At 40.7% G+C, this 27,192-nt stretch overlaps 1 protein-coding gene and 1 long non-coding RNA gene across 2 annotated transcripts in view; both read right to left on the bottom strand.

The window, feature by feature from the left end:
• The window catches only part of TRIM24 (tripartite motif containing 24), a 55,003-nt gene extending 39,180 nt beyond the window's left edge, over positions 1 to 15,823 (bottom strand). The window contains exon 1 of the mRNA XM_054631022.2: positions 15,349 to 15,823. Within this exon, the coding sequence (XP_054486997.2) occupies positions 15,349 to 15,745 (397 nt within the window). The 5' untranslated portion in view covers positions 15,746 to 15,823. The remainder of the gene's footprint in view (positions 1 to 15,348) is intronic.
• Positions 15,824 to 16,597: 774 nt separating this feature from the next.
• Positions 16,598 to 27,192, bottom strand: part of LOC143694097 (uncharacterized) — a 111,046-nt gene continuing 100,451 nt past the window's right edge. Inside the window, exon 9 of the long non-coding RNA XR_013182306.1 lies at positions 16,598 to 19,912. This is a non-coding gene — a long non-coding RNA (uncharacterized LOC143694097). The remainder of the gene's footprint in view (positions 19,913 to 27,192) is intronic.

Below are 27,192 nucleotides of genomic sequence, written 5' to 3'. Positions count from 1 at the left end.
CTGCAACGACATAGTCATTACAGAATAAATAATTAGGGTTTTGTGCAGCAATCTTTCCCAGTTTTACAGATGTTTTGCTTGAAATTTCAACCATACAGATTTCAGAACAAAAAAATATTAGCAGCAAGTTACACATCCAGTTAAAATGTTTAAAACATGGACATGCTAATTAAAACTAATAAAAGGTATGACAGAGATTGAAGGCAGCACCAGCTATAAGATTTTTAACATAACTACACAGAAAATTAGGGTGTTCTTACTGTGAGCTACAGATTCTTTTCTCCTCTTGCTCTTTCTATAGATACCATTAATACTTGCAAGCCTTTTCATTAAAATGCATGGGTTTGAGGGTAAGAAGGTTATATTTACACAGGTCATGTTTCCCAGTTAAGAACAAACACTTAGAAAACTTAATTTGAGAGGCAGTATCTTGTGAAATAATGTCTGAATCAATTTTTAAAATAATTACTGCTTTCCTCTTGCTTCTCATTAAGCCACTACTGGTGCTGCAAAATTGGCAACTTCTTCAAACCAGTTTGTTCCAGAAAAAGCTGCTCCCATCTAGTTGTGACAGCCTGCTGCTGCTAGTAGAGGGGAGATAGGTTAAACCAATAAGAGGCACATCTCAAGGGAAAATTGGCACCTACTGCCAAGATATAAACATTCCAACCCACCACCAATCTAGCAAAAAGTTTATTAAAATTATAATTAATTAATTGTAAATTTATATTATTTTAAATCCTTTAAAATGCAAATAAATGAAAACCAGACAAAGACTATTAGCTGTAATCCCCCCTGTGGAAGAGTGTTACAGGCCAGTTTTTATGCTGCAGTACATTGACTTTCTTGGAAAGCACTGCAGAGCTGAATTAAAATATTTCAGCTGCTCTGTGAAATGGTTCATTGTTTTTGCTATATATGCCCAATCCTCAAACATTTTACATAGCGTATATTAGACTTCAAAAATTGTAAATTTTGCAAGGATTGACTCTCCAGCCACTTCTGAATACCTTAAGAAATTCTGGTGGCAGAGTTTACATCCACATCCAAAGCTGTCCAAGGCATTTTCTTCAACGACACAATTATAAGAAGTGTCACAGTGCTAACAAAAGGAAACATTGTTATTGTGGGATGGACAATGTTTAAGTCCAAGATGATGAACAAAAACTCTCACTGTCTTGCAATGAACGTGCTTAAACCATGATGCAGAATCTGCCAACAAGCCAATTGTCACTGCTGACTGTGATGAGCATTTCTTTCATCAAAATTAAAATACATTCTTTCCAGTCCTGAAATTATCAAGTATTTCCAAATGATATGTAATGAATTCAGACATATAACATGCAAGGATGTTTAAGATTCTGTGATATTCTTGCATCGTTTTCTCTGAGCAGCCAAGTATTTCATTTTAAAAGGGGGCTTAATACTGTTTAGATTTACACATTTTACTGAAATACCATTTTGCAGATACTCTTGGATCTTGCCAACAGTGCTCAAGTCCATTGTATCCATGTGTTTCTGGAACAAGGAAATTAGTACCTTTCTCCATAAATAGCAGCATGTTAACATGTAATAATTAATTAAAAAAAAAAAAAGATGACTGGAATAAAAAAAATTTGTTGTCAGAATCTCTGGTATGAAGATGAACCCTGCCTTACAGCACAACACAGCTAATAATCATTTCTTTGGAGCGCTACATTTCATCCTCTGGCCTTCATCTTTTTGAGTTCTCATCTACCACCAGCTGTTAGCTCAGCAGTGGCAGTACAATGCCTCTATTCCCAGAAATCCTAGCTATAAAATAGCAGGTCAGCAGAGTGTAATTCGGACAGTAAGAGCCAGTCCCAACTCAGAGAAACAAGCCCTTCTCAGGCACTGGAAGAGTTAGTTCTTTTTAATTCTTTGTTGAAAGGATGAAAACTACACTCCAACATGTGACACTCTTGAGGGTTTCACCCACTTCTTCTGTTTAGCCCCAGCTACCTTAATATTCCCATCAACGCTGAACAGATGTAAAGGTAAAAAAAAGCCTCAAAAAATAACTTCTAAGAATCTGGATCATATTAAGGGAACCAAATTAGAAGCAACAGTAGGTAGTAGAAACAACAGTAGGTAACAGGCTTTAGTCAGAGTTTTTCACTATAAATATCATCCAAACAGGAGTGATAATGCAACTCAAGGCCTTTGACTAGCTCATACTACTCCCTCTCTTCTTCAAGTGCTCAGATGCATCCTTGCAACCTGTTCCTCACCAGTCTGCTTCCATCCTCAATGTGTTCACCACTCTGAAACTGGAAACTACCTAAGAGACTTGGCAAACTACCCTCTTGGCCCTCATTTTCCCAGCCACTAGGCTCAGGGGAGCAATTCAGGTGCCTAAACAGACATACCTAATTTGAAGGTAATATCCTGCCTGGCTTCCAGCTACTATTCCAGAAGGAAATAGGGTTCCTGTGGATTGTGCAGTACATTTACCAGACATTTTTAAAATATTACAGGCATCCCAAAAATTCAGCAATGGCAGAAGATATTTTAGTTCAGACAGCTGACTTTCAGTTTATCTGCCTATTCTATGCCATGTATTTTTGATACTGTGATCTTGAGTTCCTGCTGGAGAACACAACTGAGGCACACAGATCTTTGCACCCTAACAAACTGCAGTCTGTAGCTCCAAAGGAAAACTTGGTTTAAAATCTTGAAGTGTCCATATTCAGAGCCACCAACTTGTTAACTGCAATGTTCATGGCATCTGTCCATATTCTGCTACATGGATATTTATTTTGAGGTTCTCCTCAAGGACAGAGTTCAGAAGTCATCAGGACCTCTTGTTATGTTTCCTTCAAACTATCTCAAAACACAGATTATAGTGGTGCAAAATGTAATGGAACATTCCATCAACTTTATCTGTAAAGTATTTGTGCAGGGAACGGATGTTTAAAATTACATAGAAATAATACGTTGGTTTAAAATAATAGGCTCTGCCTTTATTTAGGTTATTTTGTTTGGTGAGAGGGTGGAGAGAAAAAAAGGGCTAATTGTTACTAAGAAGAGATTTTTTTTACTAATTAATGTCTCTTCAATATATTCTTCAACAACAATACAGTAACAGCACATTTATCATCCAAGTACACTGGCCAACACTTAGATACTCAACAGCAAAAAAGAGGAATTTATGTATTTCTCAATAAATTCAGAGTATTTTTAAAGGCACATTTTGAATCTGTGCTGCAATTAAATCTGTTCTATAACAAATACTTTGACCTGGCAGTATTTTAAAATTTTCTAGATTTATTTTTTTAAAGCTTGCTGTTGACAGGGACAGAGACAATGAAAAGTACAAAAAATATTTTATGAAAATTCCCACGCTAATAAGAGAAAAAAATAAAGATACCTATTTCCTACAGTTTATATCAGATAAGTTTGAGTGCTCTGCAAGGCATTATTAATGGAATAAAAAAGTAAAGCTCCAAGCCATTTAATGCATTTAAGTAATATAACCCAAGACTCCCAAATCCAGCCTATTCTGACTACATGTTATATTTAAAAGCTGTTCAACAACAAAGCTTGTCTGCAGGCAGGATTTTTGCATCTCTGAAAAAGCAACTCTTAATGGCAGCACAAAACTAATACTGATTTATTATGCTGATTCCACAGAATAGAATTTTACACCTGAAAAATGGATGAAGTTTCTTTGCAGTGTTGCCAAGTTTTAGTACCTTCAGCAGGATTCATCTAAACGGTAAATGAAGTTCCCTTCATTGCAGACATAGGTAACAGGTCATGAGTGGTCTCCTTGTTAAAGCAGATGTTTTCACTTGGTAGATGAATTACACCTTAAAAACATCCACTTCTTTCCAGTAACTATAGTAGTATTCTTATCCACTACTGGGCATCCACTTCAATTGCAAGAATTCCTCTGATATTCTAAAACCAGTCATTAAAAGAGGAGAATATCCTCCAAGTATACTGCAACTTACAGGGATTGCACTTTTGGGTGTAGATGGTCAGGAATAAAGAGCCAGCTCACTTTATTATCTTCTCTTAGATGTGGCCAGTATGCCACAGCACCATAGTAAGGGTTCAAAAAGCAAGGTGCCCAGTTTCTCCCAGCTCCCACATAGCTTTAAGAGTACCAAGCTGGAGCAATATAAGCATTGTGAGATTCACACATGGCTATGCAGCATGCAAGAACCAGCAGTAATTAAGAAGCAGTGTTATCATCTCCTCTGACACTACATCAATACAAAAATTACTGCATGTAACTAATAAAACATATTCCTTCTGGGTTGAAGAGATGAACTAATTGGTCAAATAAGAACAACAGCTGATTTCTAACAGCTACCCTACAGCTTTCAGAAAACAGCAGGTTACAGAGCCAGCAGGGATACTGCTTATGTTCCCGTGGTGTATCTCCTGTTGCTGTATCTGCACTAGGTAACTGAACCACGAGCCTGTAGGCTGATGTGAATGGATATCTACATCCACTGAGGAAATCTAGTATTCCTATGGTTTCCTCCATTTTCTCAGAACTAAAGAACAACTCATTCAAAGGAGCTCTCCCAGCATGGCACTTGGCACAAAGAACAAAGCTTAAGAAAATTCATCTTCTACCAAAACTGGTCTTCATAAGTGCCATTTATATACCTTCTGTTCTTCACTCAATCTCTTTCCACCTTCTTGCACCATACTGCCTCAAAGGACTGATAATGAAGTTGTAGAAATACTACACTTGGCATCCAATAGCAGCTTGAGAATGAACTGGAACTGTACTTCTATTCCTTCTTTATTTTTAAGGAATAATCACAAGGGTTCCACCATGGCATTGTGGTTCTTTATCTACTTATCTGGCATAATGAGAAATGAAAAGCAAAACCAACCAGCCACAACTTTAAGCCAGAACAACAGTGATTCTGGCAGAAGTTTGAAGCCAAACATCCTGCATCTACACCATAGTCTCAAAAATTTAGATCAGTCAAAAAGGCAGCCAAAGAAACCATTTTAAATCTGACCTCATCTCAATGGAACTGGGAGCAGGGAAAAGGAAAAAAGCCCACACAATACAAACAATCAGACTGGAACACAATACAATAATGCTGTTGCTAAATGGACTTTTAAAAGATGTGAGATTAGCATTTAGTTTCTTAAAGAATCCAGACTACATTCAGCTCTTGCACAAAGGGTGGAATGCAGCAAAGAGGACCATCAGCTGAATCCATTTGGGATACCCATAAACAAAGTCATCTTCATTTTGCCAAAACAGCTTCTAAAATCATTATTTTGAGGAGAGCTCTTTGGCCCTGTTGAGTGTCAATGGCTGTGATAATAATCTAGAAGACACATGAGCTACTACCACAAATCATGGCTTTGCTTCTAACTATAAGGCCATTTCTGAAAAGCAAAAAGCAAGAGTACTGTCTCCCTGCACAATCCATCAAGATGCACACAATTTTACTGAAGGTGCCTGTGCCAAAACTCTATATATCAAATACTTGTTTACTGAGTGATAAAAGCAATTCTTGCAAGTCATTGTTTTGGTACAGATAGGAGTTACGACAAACATAAGAGTATTTTCTTTCATTTTTTGTTTAAAATTCACTGCTAGATGAGGGAAGACCACAGGTCCTCCCACATGTTCCATTCCAGAAACTTCTGAACACTCTTGCACAAGACTGGACTCTGCCTTTGCTATGAAGCAGAAAATAAACATTCTATTTAACAACTTGGAGTGCAATATTTGAAGAAAGTTTATCTGTATGGGAGTCAAGAGATGCTAGCAGCTCTATCTGAACACCACCTATGTTTAACCAAGGAAAGAATTCCATGTGCCTGTTTTGAGGTAATACTTACTCAGACAACATTTAACACATGAGCTCTGAAGCCACATTTGAGTTTCTTGCATAGAGAAGGGACTGAACAAAACTTTATCTCCTTTAGAAGTTCTAAAGTTCCTTTAACAGTTGATTAAACTAAACAATCTAAGTACTCTAAGTTTAGTGATTTCCAATATATGCTAACCAGTGGGTTATACCCTCACAGTCCCTTCTCCCTACTCCCACAGGGAAGATAAAACTGAACTATTGAAGGCCAAGTAGTCTGTAGTTAGTAAGCTCAACAACCAGTCCATCAGCTAGAACAAGTGAGAACAATAGCTGCTAATGTGTGAAAGGCCCCTAAACAAGACAAAAGCAAATAAGGAACAGAACTATTGAGTGCTGAAAACCAACTGCTTAAGCAAGAAAAGGTAGGAATCTGTAAACACACAAAAGAGATAAATATAATCCAGACATATGATACCCCCAGGGTTTCAAAGTTCCCAGACACGTAGCCATTTCTGAGGTCCTGCTATGGGACACTACCCATCATTATACAGCTCTACATTCATTAAACACAGCTTGTCTGCCAAACAGATTGTCTTTATCTCAGTATCCAACTGATGAGTTGCCTGCTACCCTAATTTATCACTTTGGGGCTGATACTGAAACCAGACACACAGAAACTATTTAACAAGTTTTTAAGTATTACAAAGCAGAACTCTACTGCAGTGCACTGGTCCCTTGGAGGATCCTTCCTCTAATCAAGTTCCCTGAGCAAACAGGTTTTTATCATACACACTGATGGCATATTCATTACTTATCCCCCCTTACTTCATGTATACGTATTACTTTATTTGACACAGTCCCACCCCTTATTGGGAGTCCTTACAGGGCTCTTTGAGGGTCTTTTTCAGTGGCTGTCAATGTCCAGTGCCCTTTTGAAGTGACTGTTCCTCGACCTCTGTGGCCACATTTCTCTTCACAGAGAAAAAGCAAAGCACAACTTCCAAAGGATATTTCTGGGATTCGCATTCTCTGAACCTCAGAGAAAGAAAAAACAATTCTTATCTCATTTACTGCTCGTGTGTTTTGGAACAAGTGGAATGCATTGAGGAAGATTATTTACCTGAAGGAATTTGCTTGATGGGATTCTGGTGTGAGTGTTTTGATTCATTGACCAATTGAATCCATGTGTGTGTGAGTGTACGTGTGTGTCAGGACTGTTGGCTGACAGTCATGAGATTCCATGCAGTTGAGTTGAGTGCTTGTGCAGTTTCAGTTTAGATGTAGTGTAGTATAGTACACAATAATATAGTATAATAAAGTAATTAATTAGCCTTCTGATATCCATGGAGTCCTCCTCATCATTTTCTCCCCTTCGTCAGGGTTGCCCTGTTTTTACTCTAAGTGGTGAATCCAATGTTGGCTATAGCCTGGGCTGCCCGGAGTTCGCAGCCATGGCTGAGCATGTGAATCCCAGAAATATCCTTGGGAAGTTGTGCCTTGCTTTTCTCTGTGAAGAGAAATGTGGCCACAGACCCCCACTTTTGAGTAAGCACAATATCATTTTTTCTGTAACTTCTGCTTTGTCAGCCTTGCAGAGCTGAGCTGGCATCCTACTTGCCTTTTGCATGACTTCTGTTTGCCTAAGTTACGTCCTTTACCTATTCCTGCAAGGCTGTGCTGTTCTGTTCTACTATCCTCAGACTAAAATGGTTTTCTGTTCTACTGTCAGCTGGGCAATGCTATGAATTCCAACTTTTACTTGAAAACTGTTGAAGCGATAGTTACAAATCATCAAAGTTTTTCCAAAGGCAAAGAAGATTCAAAGCTGCTACCCCTTCTTAAACCAGCCGGTGAGAAGGGCATGTAATTGACACTCCTACGTTACTTGAGCAACTACTTTACTCATTTTAAAGCAAAGTCCATGATAGAAAAAAAAAATATGTGTTTCAATTCACACTTCTGCTGTTCAGGACAATTTTGCATACTGCTTATTTCTAGTAACAGACTTGTTGGTGCTGGGCTGTTTTGTCAAGGCACTGCACCTTGCATTTAAAATTAGAACCTTGCTCCTACTTTAAAATGTCTCATTCTCCAGTCCCAGCAGTGCTGCAGCTCTCTCCCTCTGTCTTTCCACCTACTCATTCCCTGTGCAGCTGCCAGCATTCCCTCCCCTAAGAGCATCAGTGTTACAAGTACCCTGATGTGGCAGGTTCACAACATGAACTTGTGTGAGGGCTGGCTTAGAGCATTAGTTCAGCAAACTTCAGCTCCACACATCCTTGACCATGCTCAGACTCTGGAGCACATGCCTAGAAACATATGAAGCCAATCAAGTAAGTTTTATTAAATGCTTTCTGACCTCGTGTAGGCATCCTAGAAAATACAGGGGGGTTTCCAAGTCAGCATGTATGTTAAAATAGCCCTGTTTCTTTTTTATGAGCACAATCCAGACAGATGTGTTAGCTCACTGGGAAAATTATACAGTCACTTTTCAAATTAGGCAATCATTTTAGTTCAAAGGGTATTTGCACTACAGTCTTGTTTTATTCAAATTCAAGCTATATTCACTTGAGGGACTACAGTTGAAAGGGAAACTCTCCATTTTAATAGAAAGTTGCCTGTGGCAACTTAGTTATTAATCAGTCTTTCTGCATTCAGAAGGCAAATGGCTTCGTTCCCCTGTCCATGTACTCCCATTTACAGAGGATTTAGCACCAGAGTAACATATTTCTTTTTTGAAATGAGGATGTCTCCATGACCCAAATCCAAGGGCCCTCAAAACCCATGAGTGCAGTTCAAAGAGCTGAGCCTTGCTTACTGTCATCTTTTTCCCACAGCCCACTGATAAACTTCAAAAATAACTAGAAACCTTGTTTCACATCAGTCCTCTATCATGTTAGTAATGTACGTAAGGTAATACGCAATTTTGTCCCACATAAAAGCTTCAAATAAGCATTTACTTGAATCACTGGAGACACAGTATCAAGTAATTAGGGACATTCCTTGGCTCAGCCTTCAGTTTCATAGCTGGTTTTACAAGACTGTTTCCTGGTAAAAAATTGTGTCATTTTCTTACTTACTTTACACAACTGTTTCATGCTTTCTTTGATGGCAAAGAAAGAGTTTTACACATACTCTCTGGCCAGCAGGTAAAAAACAGATTTGGTCAGTTCAACTATGGCACTGATGCCTTCAAAGCACATTTGAACTGCAAGCACCTACTTTAAGCATACACAACTCCATAGCTACCTAATTGCTGAGGTAAATTTTAAAAGCATCACCAGAATTTTTTATGAAACCATTTTTTCTGTGTCCTTTAAATTTGCCAAATTGGTGGGCATCTGGCATCCATCCAAGGTCAAACCAGTGTACTACTTATTAAAGTATATAATTTTACTGCAAAAACCTTTTAAAAACTTAAATTTCCAATTTCAGAAATAATGGATTTTTTCATCTAGTCAGTTACTCATCCTGAAATACAGTCCTATTTAGAATTCACCTAAGTTCCTTTTGGTTTTCCCCTGGCTTGTTTTTAGATTAGATGCAACAGGCAAAATACCAGCTTTGCAAGTTTACTGTTACTGGGAAATTCCATTAAATAATATGGAAATTCCTCCTACAGCACCTCAGCAAACACACACAATGCTGGCATAAAGACTTACCTGTACAAAAGACAAGTTTCTTTAACAATACTGCATTCAGAATCAAGTTTCAACAAAATGTCTTTCTCAGATTTAACAAACTGGGTGAAGTTGAGAGATTGTGGTCACTTTGTAGCACTCATGGAATTCAGCAGACCTGCTGCATAACTGAGTAGTTCTTCAGAACACTCTTCCCAGGAATAAGCTCACCCACAAAAACATTCTTCCACTTGCCTCTTCATGAACATATGCACCACTATTTTCCCTTGCTCTCCAGACAAGATATTTTCTTAAGAGATATCCCTACTATAAGCATTAAAACAACCCAATACATTTTCAGTTGGACACACCTGAGAATTTTTAATACATTAGTATATATTTGCTTTCCTTATGATCCTTTCACCTTATGATTTAGAATTCCTTTCCACTGCTAAAACTAGTTGCTTACCAGAGACATAATTAGCTGATTTTGTACTGAAACAGAGCTAGGTTGGACTCTGAGGATAGAAATATTTGTCTGAAAAGAAGTTTCACACAATGATACACCTATTTTGATAACTTGTACAGCCTAATTTCTCTAAGGCTTCCAACTGGAACAAGCTGGGCAACTGCAGTTATTTTACCACTCATCTGATGTTCCTGATGGCTTCAGCTTTTTAATCTTCCACTTTCTATGAGTGAAAGAAGCAAGAACATAAATGCATCCAAACTACCCTAGAAATACTACTCTGCATACATAAAACAATAAACATCTACTACATACTTAGATTAATCATATATCAGAGCAAGCATGATTCAAGCTAATTTCCACAACATGCAGTTGCCTGCCTCAATAAAGGCTGTATAGGCATGCCTCCAGATTTTTATGGAATTCCTGGTAGAAGAGAAAGCAGTAACTTTTGGCAAATATATCCCTATTTCAAATTACACTTGTACAGTAAGTATCATATCCCATGGTATATATCTCGAGAGCATACTTTTCTCTAAAAGAAGGGTATTATAACTAGAAAAATAAGAACTTTCTCTATTCATTAATACTTATATTAATATTTTAAGCTTTTACTAGGTTTTTTTTTTAACCAAAAGATTCGTCTATTACAGGCTATCAAAACAATAATATGGTATTTCACCTGTAACAATGCTAAATTCATTTCACATATGCAATATCTGGGGCCCTGGGAATTTTCAAATCAAAGTAAGCACAAATCCAAAACAGAATGAACACTAGACATGTCTTTCCTATACATATTCCTATAACATACACTACTTCCAAATATTAGCACTCCCAAATCTCCTTATGTTGGAGATTAAACAATTCATCTCTTGATGCATCGCAGCAGAAACAAGATGATCCTTGTGAAAAGGATGCAACCATGCTTGTGAAAGTGTGAGTGTACACAAACAAAATATGGGCTCTTTGTAATGGCAAAGATGGAGAGAATCCACTTTGAGCAAGTGGCAATATCAAGGACAAAATGGAAATAATAATTTGTAGCGGCAGATTTACAAAAAGAATCTTAAGTCTTCTTAGACTACCAAGACATGGAAGAAAAATTGAACTTCACCACAAGAAACCTCAAATGAAGCTATTATAGCCTTCAAACTAACTAAGAAGAATCCCAATAACTATCCAGCTAAAGGAGTGAAGTAACTAAAGAAACAAGTAACAAAATTTAAGTTAATGTCAAAAACTGTATTTTCAAGGTCAAATGAAGTGATAACACCAGAAAGTCCAGATGTAAAGATCAGATGAGAAGCTGAAAGCATTTGAACCTATCTGTAAAAGGACTGCCTGTGGGACTTCATAAACAAGCAGATGCCATTCACATATCTGGGGGGATGTCAAGGGTAAGGTCTTCATAGCATCATTAGAGAATTTCAAACTGTCTTGCCAAGTAAATATTTCTGGGAAGTAACAACCTGAAACATGAACAGCTCTGAATCCTTGTTTAGTAACCCTGAAGTATTTACTCCTTATTTAACAGCATGTATTGAATATATTTAAAATGTTAGTCCAGATACTCCCCAAGAATTTAGATAATGGGATTGTCCAAGTATTATATGCTTCTAACAGCTTCATATAAATTTGTTTGCTAGCAGGTTTGCTACAGACGAGTTACAGGAAAAAAAAAGTTTCCCTCTACTATTTTGGCATTGACACTAGTAAGATTTCATGATGATAGCTGCATAAAACTTTGCTATGCCACTCCATTCACAAGTATTTCCCCCACACCAGTTCCAAGACTATTTCATGTACAGATTAATGACAAAGAACAAACAAGGCTACTTGCAACTTTAAAAGTTTTGAGAAGGGATAGAATTTCAATCTCTAACTTCGCAGCTTTCACACACCTATTTCACATTCCAAAATTCCAGAAGAGTACTATGAGGGTCTGCATGTTACAAACACTACCCTTTAAGTACAGGCTACTGCTTGCTAATTGAAGTGCAGCCCAGAGAAAATCTGGGCAAATGGCAGACTTCTAATAGCAGCACTTTTTGTGTATGCTCCAGTTGTAACTCACACAACTGGACAGTAAAGAATGGCCATTGGAGGAACAAAAAGAAAACCCATATGAACTCAGCCAAATAGTTAGCAGAGGTGGCTGTAGACACTTGCTCACAAGCCAGTGTCACATTTACAGAACTGCTCTTTGCAGCACTCCCTGCAGTCCATAATGTTCTGTCTGACAACCAATTTTTTGGCAGTGCAACACCAAAATTATCACCTATAGCAAATAAACTACCACTGAACATTCAGAAAGCAGTGAACTCTCCAATGCTAAAACCACTGGTGTCTGACACACTGATGATTCTTCAACACCTCCAACTTCAGGAATGGTAGAGAAATCAGAAACTCCAAGTTTTCTTTTCTATAGAAGTTATTCTACTTCAAAACTGAGTGCATGTGGCAGTATAGAATATATCCATGCCAACTGGCCTCTCCACCAGTTTGCCTTTGCAAGAGGAATAATAGTTAACATTTCTCACATGAAACTCCTCTGTATGTTGTGCCACGTGTCTGCTGTCATCCATACTGAATCTTGTATTCAAGTGAGCAACTCCAGAACTCTTAATTCACTTTAAGCTTGAAGTCTTTTCTTTCACAGCTCCTTAATTAGTTGTTAGAAGCTTCACAGAAAGAGAGCCAACAAATAAACTCGTCTGTATGCTGGAAGTTGAAGGCACACTTTATTCCAGTAAAGTGAACAAATGTTTCTTCTTGGAAACAGTTCGATGGAGACAAAAAGTCTCTCCAGATTATACTTGAAGCTCAACCTCTTCAGCTGCCTGTTTCTCAGCTAATTTCAGTATCCATACAACACACAAGGCTGGTTTGGTGAAGCACTTTTCAAATCACATCCTCTGTTTTGCTCAACACAGACTCAATTGTACCAATCTTTCTTCAGGCTACTTTTTGTCCAACTCAAGTGCTCAGCATAGGTGCATAAGAAGCGGTCTGCTTATCTCTCAGGACATTTTCAAAATTTGCAATTCTATTGTGTTTCTTACTTAGGACATTTCTTCCAGCACAAACAGCTTCCTTGATGCTTATTTCTTCAGTTTAGTCACAGTAATTTCATAATTTGCATCAGAAGAGTCATTTGTTATCCAGCTTTCTAAGATTATACTCTTCAGTTCATTTCTTCATGTCATTCCTCCTAAGCATTTTGCACAATATACTACCAGAAGAGACAGATTTGCACCACTTTGGTCCTTCCTCCTTGTGAGAATTTAAGAACTCCTCTAGTTGTAACAAATTTCCTCTATATAATCAGTTTTGGATGATAACAGGTGGGTATTTTCCCAATCCTAACTTCAAATTCACAGGTTTTTTTGTACCAGTTGGAAAACAAAGTAGACAATGCACTTCACCAAGTTTGGCCATAGCTAGCTACTATACAGTCCCTGTCATTTTAACCAGGGCAAACATGTGACAAGTAAAGACATAAAAAATGCCTCCAGGTGAGTGTGAGTTTCTTCTTCCAACTGGACAATGAACTCTAGTATGGAAGCATGAAAGTAGCTTGGGAGAAAAGTCAAGAGGGTAAAAATAATTGTCACCAAAAATACAGTATGTCTGCAAATCTGCAGAATGAGAAGGAGTATGTACTGTGAAATCATTCATACAGAACCAACTCACAACCAAAAGGAGGGAACAGAGCTACAAGCTTACTGTTGCTGTGATTCATTATCAGGCAGATGTTTGAACAGCACTAATCTTTTAATTGTTATGATGCACCTCATTTCTCATTCAGCTACAGATCCCTCTTTCTGCTATTTTTATATAGAACATCTGGGAATGGACCTATACTGTTCATGACTTCTTATCTCAGAAGACAATGATGGTATTGCCTCTTACACTACCTTGCAAATTCCTGAGCTTGTATCTATGCCCTCTTTCCTATTTCCAAGTATCTCATCATACTCCAGAGTCTGTGTTTTTCTGTTCCTCCCATGCAGAATTTCCCTTTTCTACTCATAGATGTATGAGCAATAACACGTCCTGAATCAATCAAGCTTAAGTATATAAACTTTGGGTCCTACAGATTTTCCCACTCCGTAACTTTTGATTAGGCACTCTGACTACAACAGACTTTACATGCTAAAATTAAAGACTGAATGAATATACTAGCACAGACATTCACATAGATGAAGAGTTCAGCACATCCTGTTAACATACTTGGGAGTTTCTCGGATATTCTGGAGCAAATCTCTCGCTGTTCCAAATATTTCTCTCTCTGAAGAGGGGTGTCTCCTTTACGAATTGCTGCAAACACTTTATATAATTAAATGGTAATCTTTGGTCAGAACTCTGGCAGGATGGTCAAGTTTAATAAGTCCACTTAAAGGACTTAAGAACGTCAACCTGGAGCTACTACTTTTCACTTGAGCCCCCCCCCCCGCTACACATTCCAGCAAGTACAACCTCCACTAATACCTATGGATTAGCTCAATTTCCATCACACTTCCTCTTTCCTATACAAGTTTTACCAAGACCTTAACCAGCTACCACTACAGGATGTTTGTTTGCACTTTTTTCTCAGACGAAACTGCCTTTAACAAAACCAAGTGATCCGGTAGACCTACCTAAGAGGGTTAGGAGGGAAAAAAAATCAAAAACATTAGGAAAGTAGTTTCAAGCGGAAGGCGTTTATTCCCCACCTTCTACAGCGACATGTACTTTTCAAACACACTGACAGAGGCTACTGTGTCAGTACATGAGCTTAACAGAACTTCCTCGCGGCATTCTTCCTTCGGCGCGGTAATTAGCGAGTAAGTGGTGCATGAACGCATCAGCAGAGCCACGCAGGCGGCCCATGGCCCGGACAAGTGTTATTATTGCTGGGCCGCCCCGGTCCCCGCCCAGGCGCGGCGGATGACACCTGCAGGACTCCCCTCCGGCCGCACTCCAAACACCGCTCATAAAGAGTCTGTGCTCTCGCTACGTTTTCGAGCCTTGCTATCAGCCCGCGTTCAGCTTTTCCGCCGGCCAGCGGCCAAAGCCTCCCGGCTCCCCCGATAACGGCTGCCCGGCCCCGCACCCGCGGCCCGGAGCGCAGGCCGGCTCTCACCGCCCCTCTCCACCCGCACACAGAGGTCCTGGGAAAGCACAGTAGTTCTGCCTCCCTCCGAGGTGGGAAATTTAAAAAATAACGATTAAAACAAACCAAGCCGAAGCACAACCCGGCCGCCAGCCTTGGCGCTGGCGAGCAGCTCCCGTCCCGACAGCTCCGTGCCCCGGCAGCTCCGCGGCCGGGCACCCGCACCCGCCCACGGCACCCGGTCCCGACAGCTCCCCGTGCCTTCAAACGGGGCCTCGGCGTTGGAGGGGGCAGCACCCCCAGGCAGGGGCAAAGGGGGTACGGGCAAGAAAGGGCACTTACTGGGCGTGCAGTGCAGCGGTGAGGCTTGCGAAGAGACGGGCGAGGCGGGAGGCGCCGCCGGCGGCGGCTCCTTGAGGGCGGCGGCGGCCGCGGAGGTCAGGACGGGGGGCAGCATGAGGTACCGGTCCGGCTGCGGCAGGCAGCGCTGGCACACCGAGTGCAGGCAGGGCAGCAGCTTGGGCCGCCGGCTCTGGATAGGCTGCCCGCACACGCCGCAAGTGTCCAACAGGTTGAGCGGGGCCGCGTCCCCGTCGCGCTCCGCCGGGCCCTGCCGGCTCTCGGCCTCGTTCTCCCCGCTCAGCGCCGCCGCCGCTGCCCCCGGTCGGTCCGCCGGGCACGGCCCCCCCGCCGCCGCCGCCGCTGCTGCAGCTGCTAACGCCGCTGCCGCCTCTTCCATTGTCCTACGCCGGCCGCCGCCGGAGAGCCGAAGGGAGGCGGAGCAGCCCCGCCGCTTCCCGCCCGCGCCGCCGCCGCCTACCGGCCCCCACCCCGCGGGTGTTCGTGCGCCCGCCCCGGCAGCGGCTGCCCCGCCGCGCCGCGCCGCCAACGGCCGCTCGCGGCCCGCCCCGCCCCGCGCCCCGCCCAGCGCCCCGCCCCGCCCGTGCCCCGCCCCTCCCCGCCGGGACCGCGCCCCCGCCCCCGCGACGTGAGGCGAGCGCTGCCCCGCCCGCCCCGCGGGAACCGGCCCGGCCGCCGCGGAGCCCCGCCCCGCCCCGGGAGCCCCGCCCCGTCCCGGGAGCCCCGCCCTCTCCCCGGTACCGGCGACCGCTCCCGCCCAGCTGGGTGCCTGCCTGGCTCTGTCCGAGTGAGAGGAAGGACAGGAAGTTCCTCTTGAATATGGGGAAAAACTTTACTGTATGGTTGGCCATGCTCTGACACCGGTTGCCCAGAGAGGGTGTGGAATCTCCCTCACTGGAGATGCTCAAGAACCATCTGGACACAGTCCTGTGCCATGTGCTCTAGAATGACCATGCTTGAGAGGGGAGCTTGGGCCAGGTGACCCACTGTGGTCCCTTCCAAACTGACCCGTTCTGTGATTGTGTGAGAGGTCTTTGTCCCTTGGACAGGGCTTAAAAGAGGTCACCCTTCTCCCTGCCCTGTGTGCAGGTGAGAGTCTGTAAGTTTTGTTGGCTTGGCGGATCACAGCAATACCACACGCAGCCACGTTACCTGACTGAAGCTAACTGGTGATTGGTACAATTAAAAAGATACAACGGAAAAGTACAATTCTTGTTTAGACACAACATTTTATTGACACAACTTTAGTATTGTGCTGGTGAGACATTGGAGCACGCTGCCCAGAGAACTGCGGCTGCCCCAACCCTGGAAGTGTTCAAGGCAATGTTGGACCGATACTGAAATCAGACAACAAAACTTTCTAACACAATGTTGAGTATCAGACAGCAGGCATTCTTTATTACAGTGCTGGACACATCAGAAGGATATCTCTGTTTATCTGATGCGTGTCCAGAAGGTAGAACAAGGTATTCATTCCATCATGATCATACACATATTGATTACAGTGTACTTCTGGCTGATACATAAACATCACTTTTCGTAGAACTAATTTGCATGCAGCTTCCTCCTACTCAAAGTCTTTTAATGTCCCTAGAGGGTTGTCTGAAGGAGTCTTTGGTGGTTGTACTCACCAAGTGCCCCCCATATTACAGATGACATTTCCTTGAACTTATCTTAGGGCATGCGCTGTTGCTTCTTTTTACATAACTTGGCCCAAAAAGCCACTATAATCCTCCTTATCTGTTTATCTACTGGTTCCAGCTACATTTATCATCCTGTGTGCACACTTTTACATTCTTTTATCATTTTTTGTTAGTTGGTCTTTAAGCTCTATCCAGCAACTTCAGGAGAACTGAAAATTTCTCTTCTCTGTGTTATCTATCAGGACAGGGCTTTGAGCAACCTGGTGTAGTGGGAGGTGACCTGCCCATGGTAGGGTGGGGTGGAAGCAGATAATAGTTAAGGTCTCTTCCAACCCAAACTGTTCTGTGATTCTGTGAGCTACTATGAAGTATGTATGCAGAGACAAAGCTAGATCTACCACGTTGGTTGCTAGATCAACCATAAACCAGGTCCAAGCTCCTCAGAATATTCCAGATGTCTGTGCCTAAATTCCCAGAGCAGCCAGTATACTTCCCACTTCCTAGCAATTTCTCCAAGACCCTAACATTGGTCCCATAATAAAGAGGACCATGATAAAGCCGTACATGACAAAATACGAATTTCTCCAGCACAAGGAACAACTGTGTACAGGAGCATTGTCATGATTCAGCGTGTCTCACATGCATAATTTATCATGGTAACAGGAGAACAATACCACAGGTTGTTTTGGGGAGGAGGAACGGATTTGGCTTTACAATGAGGAATTGTTAAGAGGTAAATAAATGTCATTCCCTGACTAAGAATATCAATGGAAGGGACAAGCCATACATTCTCAACCCATGATCTGCCAACACACAAGGGAAAAATGCCTCCAGAAGCTCTCTCCTGAAGTACACCTCCTGCCTCCCAGTCCAGCTGCCTCTGTCCCCTTACTGAGAGTCACCACGTGGTAGGAGAGTCCTGTAGTCCTCTTTCCTCCCCCCCACGGGTTTGGTTATCCAACATCCTATGATGAGGTGCTAACAATCCATTGTGATAGCAGCTTGCAGGCTGAGAGCATGCCATGAATGATGAAATGGGTTCTGGAATTAAAGTTAAGGAGGATGGTACAGGTTCTGCAAGGTGAAAATTAGCAAAAAGGACATTAGAAAGGGTCTGTTGAGGAACAGGCAATAACTGAAGATTGATTGATTAGTATTGAGAGCAAACATGATCAGAAACTCAGTAAATAATACATTTGTGAGGAGTAATAGCAAGTCGTAAGATCATCAAACTAGGTAGTTCCCATAACTAGTATGAACTATTTCTCTAACAGATGTCAGCATAGGAAAACAGCAATACTGTGTAATGGTACAAAGATCACCCTGTGAATGAACTGAGTAGATGCTCTGTTGCAAATGATGATCCCCGTGAGGCAGTATCCCAAAGATTAGTAAAATAATAGAATTTATGTTTCCTGCAAAGTTTGTTTGCTTGCGATGTTTGCAAAGCTCGCTCAAACTGCCTGTAAAATCTGTAGTTGCCGTTGGATCTGAACAGAATCTGATTTAAAATGAAAGTTTGAACTTGCATAATTTGAATTTGAATGTAGAGCCTTCCTCTTAGCTATGGCATCATATTAGGAGCACTTGGGACAGAAACAAAAAGGGCATGGAGGAACAGAAAAAACCACCCTGAGATAAGGAAGCATTCAGTACATGTAAACAAGGGAGCAAGGAAAAAAGCTTTTGTGGTTGTTTAAAAAGCTTTAAACAACGACATTGTTCAGGCAAAGTGTGACAACAATCAGTGAAAGAAGTGGCATCGTTACACTGACCTGGGTGCACAGCTTTTGGCCACAGCTACACCACACCTGGCCATCAGGGAACACTGGCAGAGCTGGCTTGGGGCTTTTGGAAAAGGTCATGTAGACAAACCCACCACGGGGCAATATGTGCTGTACTCACTTCTGTCTGAAAACAGCTGATGGTTTTGTCCAGTTTCTGATAGAAGATGACTTGTTGGGCTCTCCAGTGTTTCACTGGAATGAGTTACACCAATGAAGAAAGAATGACAATGGTGACAAGCTGATGGCTGGAAATCAAGATGACTACCTAGGAAACATCCAAAAGCTGAGGCTGCTTCTCTCTTCCCTTGCTATGCTACTCATTACTTCTGTTTACAATTTGTTTTGCTACCTCCTCTGCTTCTTCTGGACATCCCATTTCAAGCAAATTCCAGAAGCATTTTACCTTCTGTTCAGATATATACTTTGTGGCTGCAGTCTAGATTTTTGCCCTTTGCAATCTACATTCCTGTGATATACTCCACAAAAAGTTATCATTCAGAAACTTCAGCTGCAGAAAGAAATGACTGCCAGCTGCACTGAAGAATTTCTCAATGGAGATCTCATAACTAGAAGTTCCTTGCACTTAGAACTTACTTGCTGGCTCTAATTTCCTCCTTTTGTCCCTGGTTCAGTTTGTCTCTTTTGTGTATTTCTAGATCTTCTAGTAGTCACTTGGCCTTGCTAATGCAACAGATGTTATCTAGTGGAAGTCACTTGGCCTTGCAAATGCAACAGAGGCAAATCTTCCCAGATTACCGCTAAACATCAGCATGTGCATTTCCTCCTCTTAAAGCAGCCATGTGACACTAAACAGTCTCTTTCCAAAGTTGTTTTTTCAGACTAAAAACCATGGGGCTTTGCAGTGTGCCAGTTCAGTTTAACCTTTATGTGGCAACAGTGAAGGAAATGGGGAGGAGACTCAGGGCTCCATCTGTCATTAAAAAATGCTTTTGACACAGTAGTCATCCAAGACATAGATCTGGCAGCTTTCTGGCCAGACTCTATCACAGCAACACAAAGCAGTCACTGGGAGGATGTGTCCCAGAATATACAGCCTTTCCTGGTCCGTGTCCTTTTGAGAAATTGACATCTTCATATGTGGCAGGTTTTCAAAATCTGTAAAATATAAAATATGTTCACTGGAAGCAAGATGAATGCATTAGGAATTCATGGTTAGGCAAACATAATTATTAACCTTTCCAGCAACAGTGAAGCTAGAGAACTTTACATACTAAAACATCTGGTACAAGCAATGAATGAGCATAGTCCCTCCCAAGCTCTGAAGGCTGAATTAGGAATTGATCTAGAATATAGCTTAGATCTGTAGGCTGCCTTCTGGAACTCCACAATCAAGAACCCATCAAGCTATACTGACTTGTCCTTTCAGTAAGGAGAGAGTAAGAAAAACTACCTGGTTCAGGTAATTTTCTTAGGATTTTCAACTTTCTGTTTTTTATATTTCAGTCACCTAAAATATACAGACACATACATATAACTTTTCTTCCAGATTGGAGGATGATTTCTTGGAAACCTTTTTTGTGTTCTATTATTTATGCTCTTTACCCAAGTAAAATATTTCTCCAGCACCTGGCAAATAACAACAGAGACTTTAACAACTGAGAAGAGATTTGCTTGACCAGTTTCAGCTGGAAGCTCACCACAAATAAGGCTGGGTCCAGCACTCTGGAGTGGGCAGCTGCCTTGTAATGTTTCCAGCTCTCCACACAACATATCTCCACTGTAAACTATGGAATAATATCACCTCTGCACACTTTCCTATTGGTTTCATGGCCAGGGAATACACTCTGCTTTTGTAAATTAACTCTGGGTTCATCCATTAGATTCCCTTTCAGGGAAAAGGAGCTTGCCTGAGGTGAGAGGCAACATGCTAGTTCTGAACACCCAGTATTAGATAAAAACTGATGGAAATTATTGTGGTATTCACAACCCCCTTTTTCTTCCAAAGGTATTTTTTAGTTTTCACTTTCATTGAAAATTCCACAAACACGTGGAAACAACCTAGCTATACATGAACATATCACAATTAATGTCTCCTAACAATGCTCTATCCACTTGTTTTGTCCGACACTTACAGGTCCCATCTCTAATTCCCAATGCACCTTTGGAACCCTCTGTCTCTCCTAGGGATGAGTAGGATTCTAGCCCTGCCCATGTAGAGATGCTGTGGTTCAAAACTTAATGTCTTCCCCTTCCAAGTCCCTGTGCTCCTGGCTGTGCAGTGCCAATGGAAGTGGGGTATCCCAGGGTAAGGAGCACAGATCAGCCCTGATGATTTAAGAATGCAATTGCAAGCTAATCTCTGATGAGTTAAACCCAGATATTCAACCAAATAATCAGGCCAACAGACCACATTCCTAAATTATCACAGGCCAGCTCCAAATCTGTCACATCCAGTTTCTTTTCTGACACATAAAAGGCCAGAAATATCTTTCTGCAGCAGCACAAGTAGCCTCATTGGGTATTAGACTCATTTCAAGGAACTTGGGACTTGCCCAGTGGGGGCCACAGCTCCTGTTGATGAATCTCAGTAATTATAAAGCAGGGGGTATAGTTGTATCGCCTGTGGGTTTGAAATTCAGTAATAATTGATTGCTTAGCTCCCTACATGCCTGAGCACTTCCCTTGCCCTTCTCCATGATCCTTGTGAGTCCCTTCCAACTCAGCATATTCTGTGATTCCTTCTCTCATGGGGGTTTCCTACTCAGGTTCTTGTTAGCATTGTTGCTAGAACAAAATGAAGCACTGCCAGCTCCTGGCAATATATGAACAAAACCACGTTTCCTCAAGCCACCTGGCTCCACTGGGAGACTGTAATCTACCAGGATGAGATTATGCCCTGACTTCATTCCTGAAAAGGGACTTCCTAGTCTCCTTTCTGAGGCAGGGTGGAGGAGGAAAATGTTGCTTTAGCAGTCAGGTTGTAGGTGAATGTACATGGAAAAGAAGCCCTGCATATCTTTTCACATCCCTAGCGTGAGTCTTCAGCTGCAAGGAGAATCACAGATTCATTTAACAAAAAGGATCCCAGGTTCCAAAATGTGCTTCCATTCAGATTGGGAAAGAGCTTTCCCAAATTTAAAATACTTTTTAAAGAAAAGTATTGCAACGTACACCGGATTTGATTAAAAACTATGCTTTCAATAAATATATTATATTTGGATTTTAATATTTCATTTATTACTATGTTAAATAAATTATATACATGAAGTCTTTGGAACTTTTTTTCCTCCATAACATCTAAAATGCACTTACAAAATTACTAAAACTTTTGCTTCAAATTCAGTTTGGTGAAGCATTTTTATTAAAAAAAAAAAAAAAAAAGCAAAAAATATCCCCAAACCTTTTCAGACTGCAAAGGAAGATGGTCATTACCTCATTACTGGTATTCCTTGCTGACCTCACCTGTTTTTCAATAATGCCTTCACAGGCTGTGCCATTTTTTGCCCATAGAACTTTTACTAAATACCCATAGTAAGGTACATTTTGTTCTCTTAGTCTTATTGAACATCAGAGGTTTGTTTTCCCTCTTGTTGACAGCAGATCACATTAAATTACTAAAAACAGCCCAGGACCAAAAACACATTAATTTTCACTTCTATTCTGAAAAGTAACCATATAATGGAGTTATGCAATCATGTATTTCTTTTCCTAGTGATTTTAAGGTCAGATACTCTTAGTTTAAAGGTAAAGGGTATTTTTTAAAGTATTATTCCATCAGTTAAGCTACTGCAACTTGGAATTTAAAGGTCATAATATTCCTTCCTGATCAACAGTACTCCTAATGAACCCTTATTTTTGACCAGAAAGTCCCTTTCTTTCAACTTAGGCTTTCAGGAGCACCCATATGAATCACATTAAGGAATCAGTTGGGAGGAATAGGATCTCTCTCTTTCACTTCATTTTAAATATTGTGTATATTCAGAAATGCCCTACTTTGCACACAGGCATTACATCTGTGTGAGGGATTTGCATCAGTGTGACTAAATTGATTTTGCTGCATCATTGCACATTTGCCTAATGTCAACAGGGCCTTTACTGTTGGCTATGCTGAACTAACAAGAATAAAAAAGTAGCATCGAAAACTTTCTTTAAGGTTGTTTGGAGATAGGATTCTGACTATACCTACAGGGAAAATAGGAAGGGTTGGTTTGCTTTCACATGTTGCTGTTTATAGACAGTTGGTTTTCAAAGAAGCAAAGCTTATTAGAAAATTCAGAGTCTATCAATTTAAGTTGCAGGAACATGCTACAGATTTCCTAGCAGAAAGATAAAACTAATCTTATCTTGTGTACTAAAATTTTTATTTGCAGTGGTAACTAGCTAGTAAATAAAATATTAAGCTCTTCAAAAGCCTCTGAGTATTTTGAGTTCCTCTCTCATTGTGTCCCAAGTGTTGTCCCCACAACTAAACCAAACCCACGTTGGACAACAGGCACCAGGACCAGCTGGAGCCAAACCAACTCTTCTGTTTCATTACACAACTTCTCTGAGCAGCCCTGAATAGAGGGTGGGACAACAAAATAGAGGATAAACAAGTCCAAATCCAGTTAAAAGCCACAGTGGATACATACAGGACTGTGTTACCTGGAATAACACCTTCTGAGCCCTTCAACCATCTGTGTCTGGACAGACCTCAAGACTGCTGCACAGCAATTTCAAGGCTCTAACCTGGCCTCCCAGTCATGAAAGTCTTCTTTGCCATAGGAGACATGCAATACGACTTATTTCAGCCCCACGACATAAGGGATGAGATATCCCCAGCTTCTCTCCAATTTGTTCATTCTGCTGTCACTATTTTTGGTATTAATTCTTAGGGGATTACATGATAATGGAACTATTTATGGTATTAATTCTTAGGGTATTATAATGAAATTTAAAGGAGTAGATTTATATATATATATATACATATAAAAGAACTTTGGATAGATAACTTTTGAATATCTAAACCTCACAGATCTCAAAGATTTTGCTCTGGGTTACCTCAAGACATTTATGGATCTAGGCAAATGCTCAACATCTAAGAGCATTTCCTTTTATAAAATCTTTTTGTTTGGGTAATATCTGGGGAAGACAGGTAAGGTTCATTTTGCCTTTGCTTTTTCACCTACGATTTCCAGCTGTACAGAAATTCCTTCCTGGGGTTATGACGTGATACACAACCCTTTTGGCAGCAGTGCCAGGGATGAAGTGGTGCCACGTCAGCTGCTCAAATGTTCAGTCATGCCCTGAACACAGCACTGCTGTGTGCTCCAGTTTTTTGCTGGAGGAGGGGGTTATCATGCTTTGGTTGGCTGCAGGAAAGAGAATCTTCAAAAATCAATGAGCATGCCAGTGGCAGCTCTACAGTGCCCCATCACAAGAGAGTGATAGAGCATTGATGGTACCAGGATGCCAACTTTCCAGCTTCTCAGTCATGCTCTCTTCTGGATTTAAAATAAAGGGGTGATTCTTAATTGCATTTATGATCAGAAATTGAAGGTGTTAAGGCTGATACCAGCTTTTATATCTGTTGACTCATTTTTAAAACAAATTCTAATATTAATAGAGGAGTCAAAATGAGGCTTCAACTATGAGCCTGCAGAAGTTCTGGTTGGGAGGGATAAATAGCCATATATCAGGCATATTTTAGTTAGATTTCCTATGAAATCATGCAGGTGCTGATAGATCTCTTAGAAATATTTCTACCAAACATTGTCATTCTGCCTCACTTAGATTACAACCTTTGTACATATTTTTGCTCATGTTTGGAGCAGTCAGCACTGTGTAGCCATACAATACTCTGACAAAACCTGTTCCTTCACTCGTGTGTATTTCCATCCCAAATCAAACACGAGAAAAGCAAGCAGAGTTTGACCCTAGATCGGAGAGCTTTGCCAAAAGAAGATATGTATTACAGTCACAGGAACCTGTCCTCCAGATCTGTGGAGCTGCATATTTATGATTTTCCAGTGCTTGAATAGATTTTAAAATAAGCCAGCCTGTAAATACAAGGGAAAATCTAACTGCAGCATTACAAAGTTGTGCAATGCAGCACTCCAGATCTGTTTTCCTCATAAATCTATAGAACTGTGGGCAGTATGTAAGTAAATAACCGCCTAATTTATTTCTTGTACTTCTATTCAAACAAGTCATACCTCAAAGGAATATTTTAGTAATATGTCTAGAGTATAATGAATTTTAATATATTTTTTGAGGGTATCATTTGATTTCAAGATATAGGATCAAGGATTATGGTTCATGCATCAGGGACATATTCTGGATTTAAACACAACTGGATTGAGTTTATAGAAATGCACACACACACATGTATATAACAGACATATCTATATTTTATATATATACACATGTATCAATCACATACTTCCCTGGGGAAAACAGTCTATAGCTCTGTTTGCATTTGCACAGAAATTGCATTTTCCTGTCCCATGGGCCTGTTGTGAGGCACCTCAAATACTGAGATATCTCACATATTGTTGTAATTGGAAATAATATTAAATGTGCAGCAGACAGATAGCCTAAATGTTAAAATGAAGTTGGAACTTGGAAGCAATTTCTAATTTGCCATTATCATCATCTAGTAAAAGATTAAAATAAGGAGAATATTGCAATTTTTTTCCTTGGTCTCAAGTAATAACTGGGTGTATTTTTGCCCTGGGAGACAGTTCACAGCTAATGACACAATTTTCATTTCAGATATTGACCAAAGCAAAATTTTCCCAAGTTACTATTCCTACAGAGATTATACTGCATTATGAAGAACATAGCAAGGATACTTAAAATTCAGATTCTCAGAAAATATGGTTCAGCATAACTCCACCAGTGTAGCTAGAACTAGACCAAGTTGGAGTTCCTGACAGTCTGTCACAGTGTTCCTACCCACAGTTTCACAGTTACTGAAACCTTAGTTCACCTTTACAAAATACATAATTTTATTTCTTCGTTTCTGCTTGATTAATCACATGTGAGTGACAAATCAAGAAGAATTAATGTAAAACCAGATCTGAATAGCAGCAGTATCAAACAATGAACATGACAACTCTTTTTTTTTCCCTAGGAAAAAATTGAACCACCAAAATAGGAGTGGTAAAAACAATGTACATTAGCTTAACACCCCCCACCATTTTCTGATAAAAGGAGGTAGCTGTGATAAAACTACGTAACAGCATAATCAGTTGTCCACTGATTTGTAAAATATGAGATAGAATTTGTTTTAAATTATTTATAGTTATCTGATAGACCAGTGCAGATTTTTTTCCATTTTGTAGTTTTCTACAGTTGTGCCCTGATATGAATGCTAAATAGCTCAAGTTAATGATTCCTGCTCTTGCCACTGGAATTATGCCAGTCCAATACCTTTCAAATTTCAGGTGCATTTGTTAATCTGTTCCTTTCATTTTCCTACCTCATTTTTCTTATGTACATTCTTTTGTATAACAAATGAAAAAAACAATTATATATTATCATTGTCAGTATCTATTTCCAGTGTCTGCAGAGAGTAGGAGCCTTCATGCTCTGATATGTTTTTCCTGAGTGCATTTACTTTTAATATTCCATTTCAGTCTTTCCATTCCTTTACTCACATTTTGCCACACTTCAATGCCTCCTTCCCAATGTTGCTGCATTCTTTTTGCAGCCTCTAAGACTTCCCCCAGTGTTGTGCTAGCTCGGTGCTGACTGCTATGTAGCAATCACATCCCAACAGTATTTTGGGCTGTGTCAGATCAGAGTCACACAGGAGTCATGTCAGATATACCTCACTCTTCTTATATGGTTACCTCAGTAGCTGAGGCACAGAGTTATATTAAGAAAAATGCCTAAGGACTTGTAGAGGAAATACAGGGAGCTGAAGAAAACCAATGTTTCAAATAAAAGAGAAGGGTTTCTTCCATTTAACAAGGTAGTGGAAAAAAGAAACTGTGTTAGTGATATTGCAAGCCACTGAAAATTGAGTGATTCAGACTTAGAAGCACCCAACAATCCTCTCATATATACCTTGGTGAAAGCAGTATTTCACTCTTTCCCTCTTCAGGTCCTGTGGCCATCACCAGCTTGGCAGAGGGTGGAAATACAATCAGGCAGTGCAGGGAAATGAGGCAGATGTGCACCTATGCTTTGGGGTCCATGAGAGCTGGTGCACTGGGACTGAGGAGTACTGAGAGCTTTCTGTGAGCTGCTCAGCCAGGGCCAGTGCTCTGTGTTGGGTTAAAAGTCCTTCCTCTTGGGTTGCACAGGGAGCATGGATTGGCTCAAAGGAGAGAAGAGGAAAAGAAAATAATAGCCCAGGTAGAAACACTCCATCTGTTTGCCCAGACTAGGAGCCTGGAGATCAAAAAGGCTGCACACATTTCTCTGAAACAGGGAAAGAACCTCCTTTA

This window comes from Agelaius phoeniceus, chromosome 5 (assembly GCF_051311805.1).
Source record: "Agelaius phoeniceus isolate bAgePho1 chromosome 5, bAgePho1.hap1, whole genome shotgun sequence".
Taxonomy (NCBI): Eukaryota; Metazoa; Chordata; class Aves; order Passeriformes; family Icteridae; genus Agelaius; species Agelaius phoeniceus.
The sequence above is the reverse complement of the archived record's forward strand: the minus strand, read 5'-3'. Positions and strand labels throughout refer to the sequence as shown.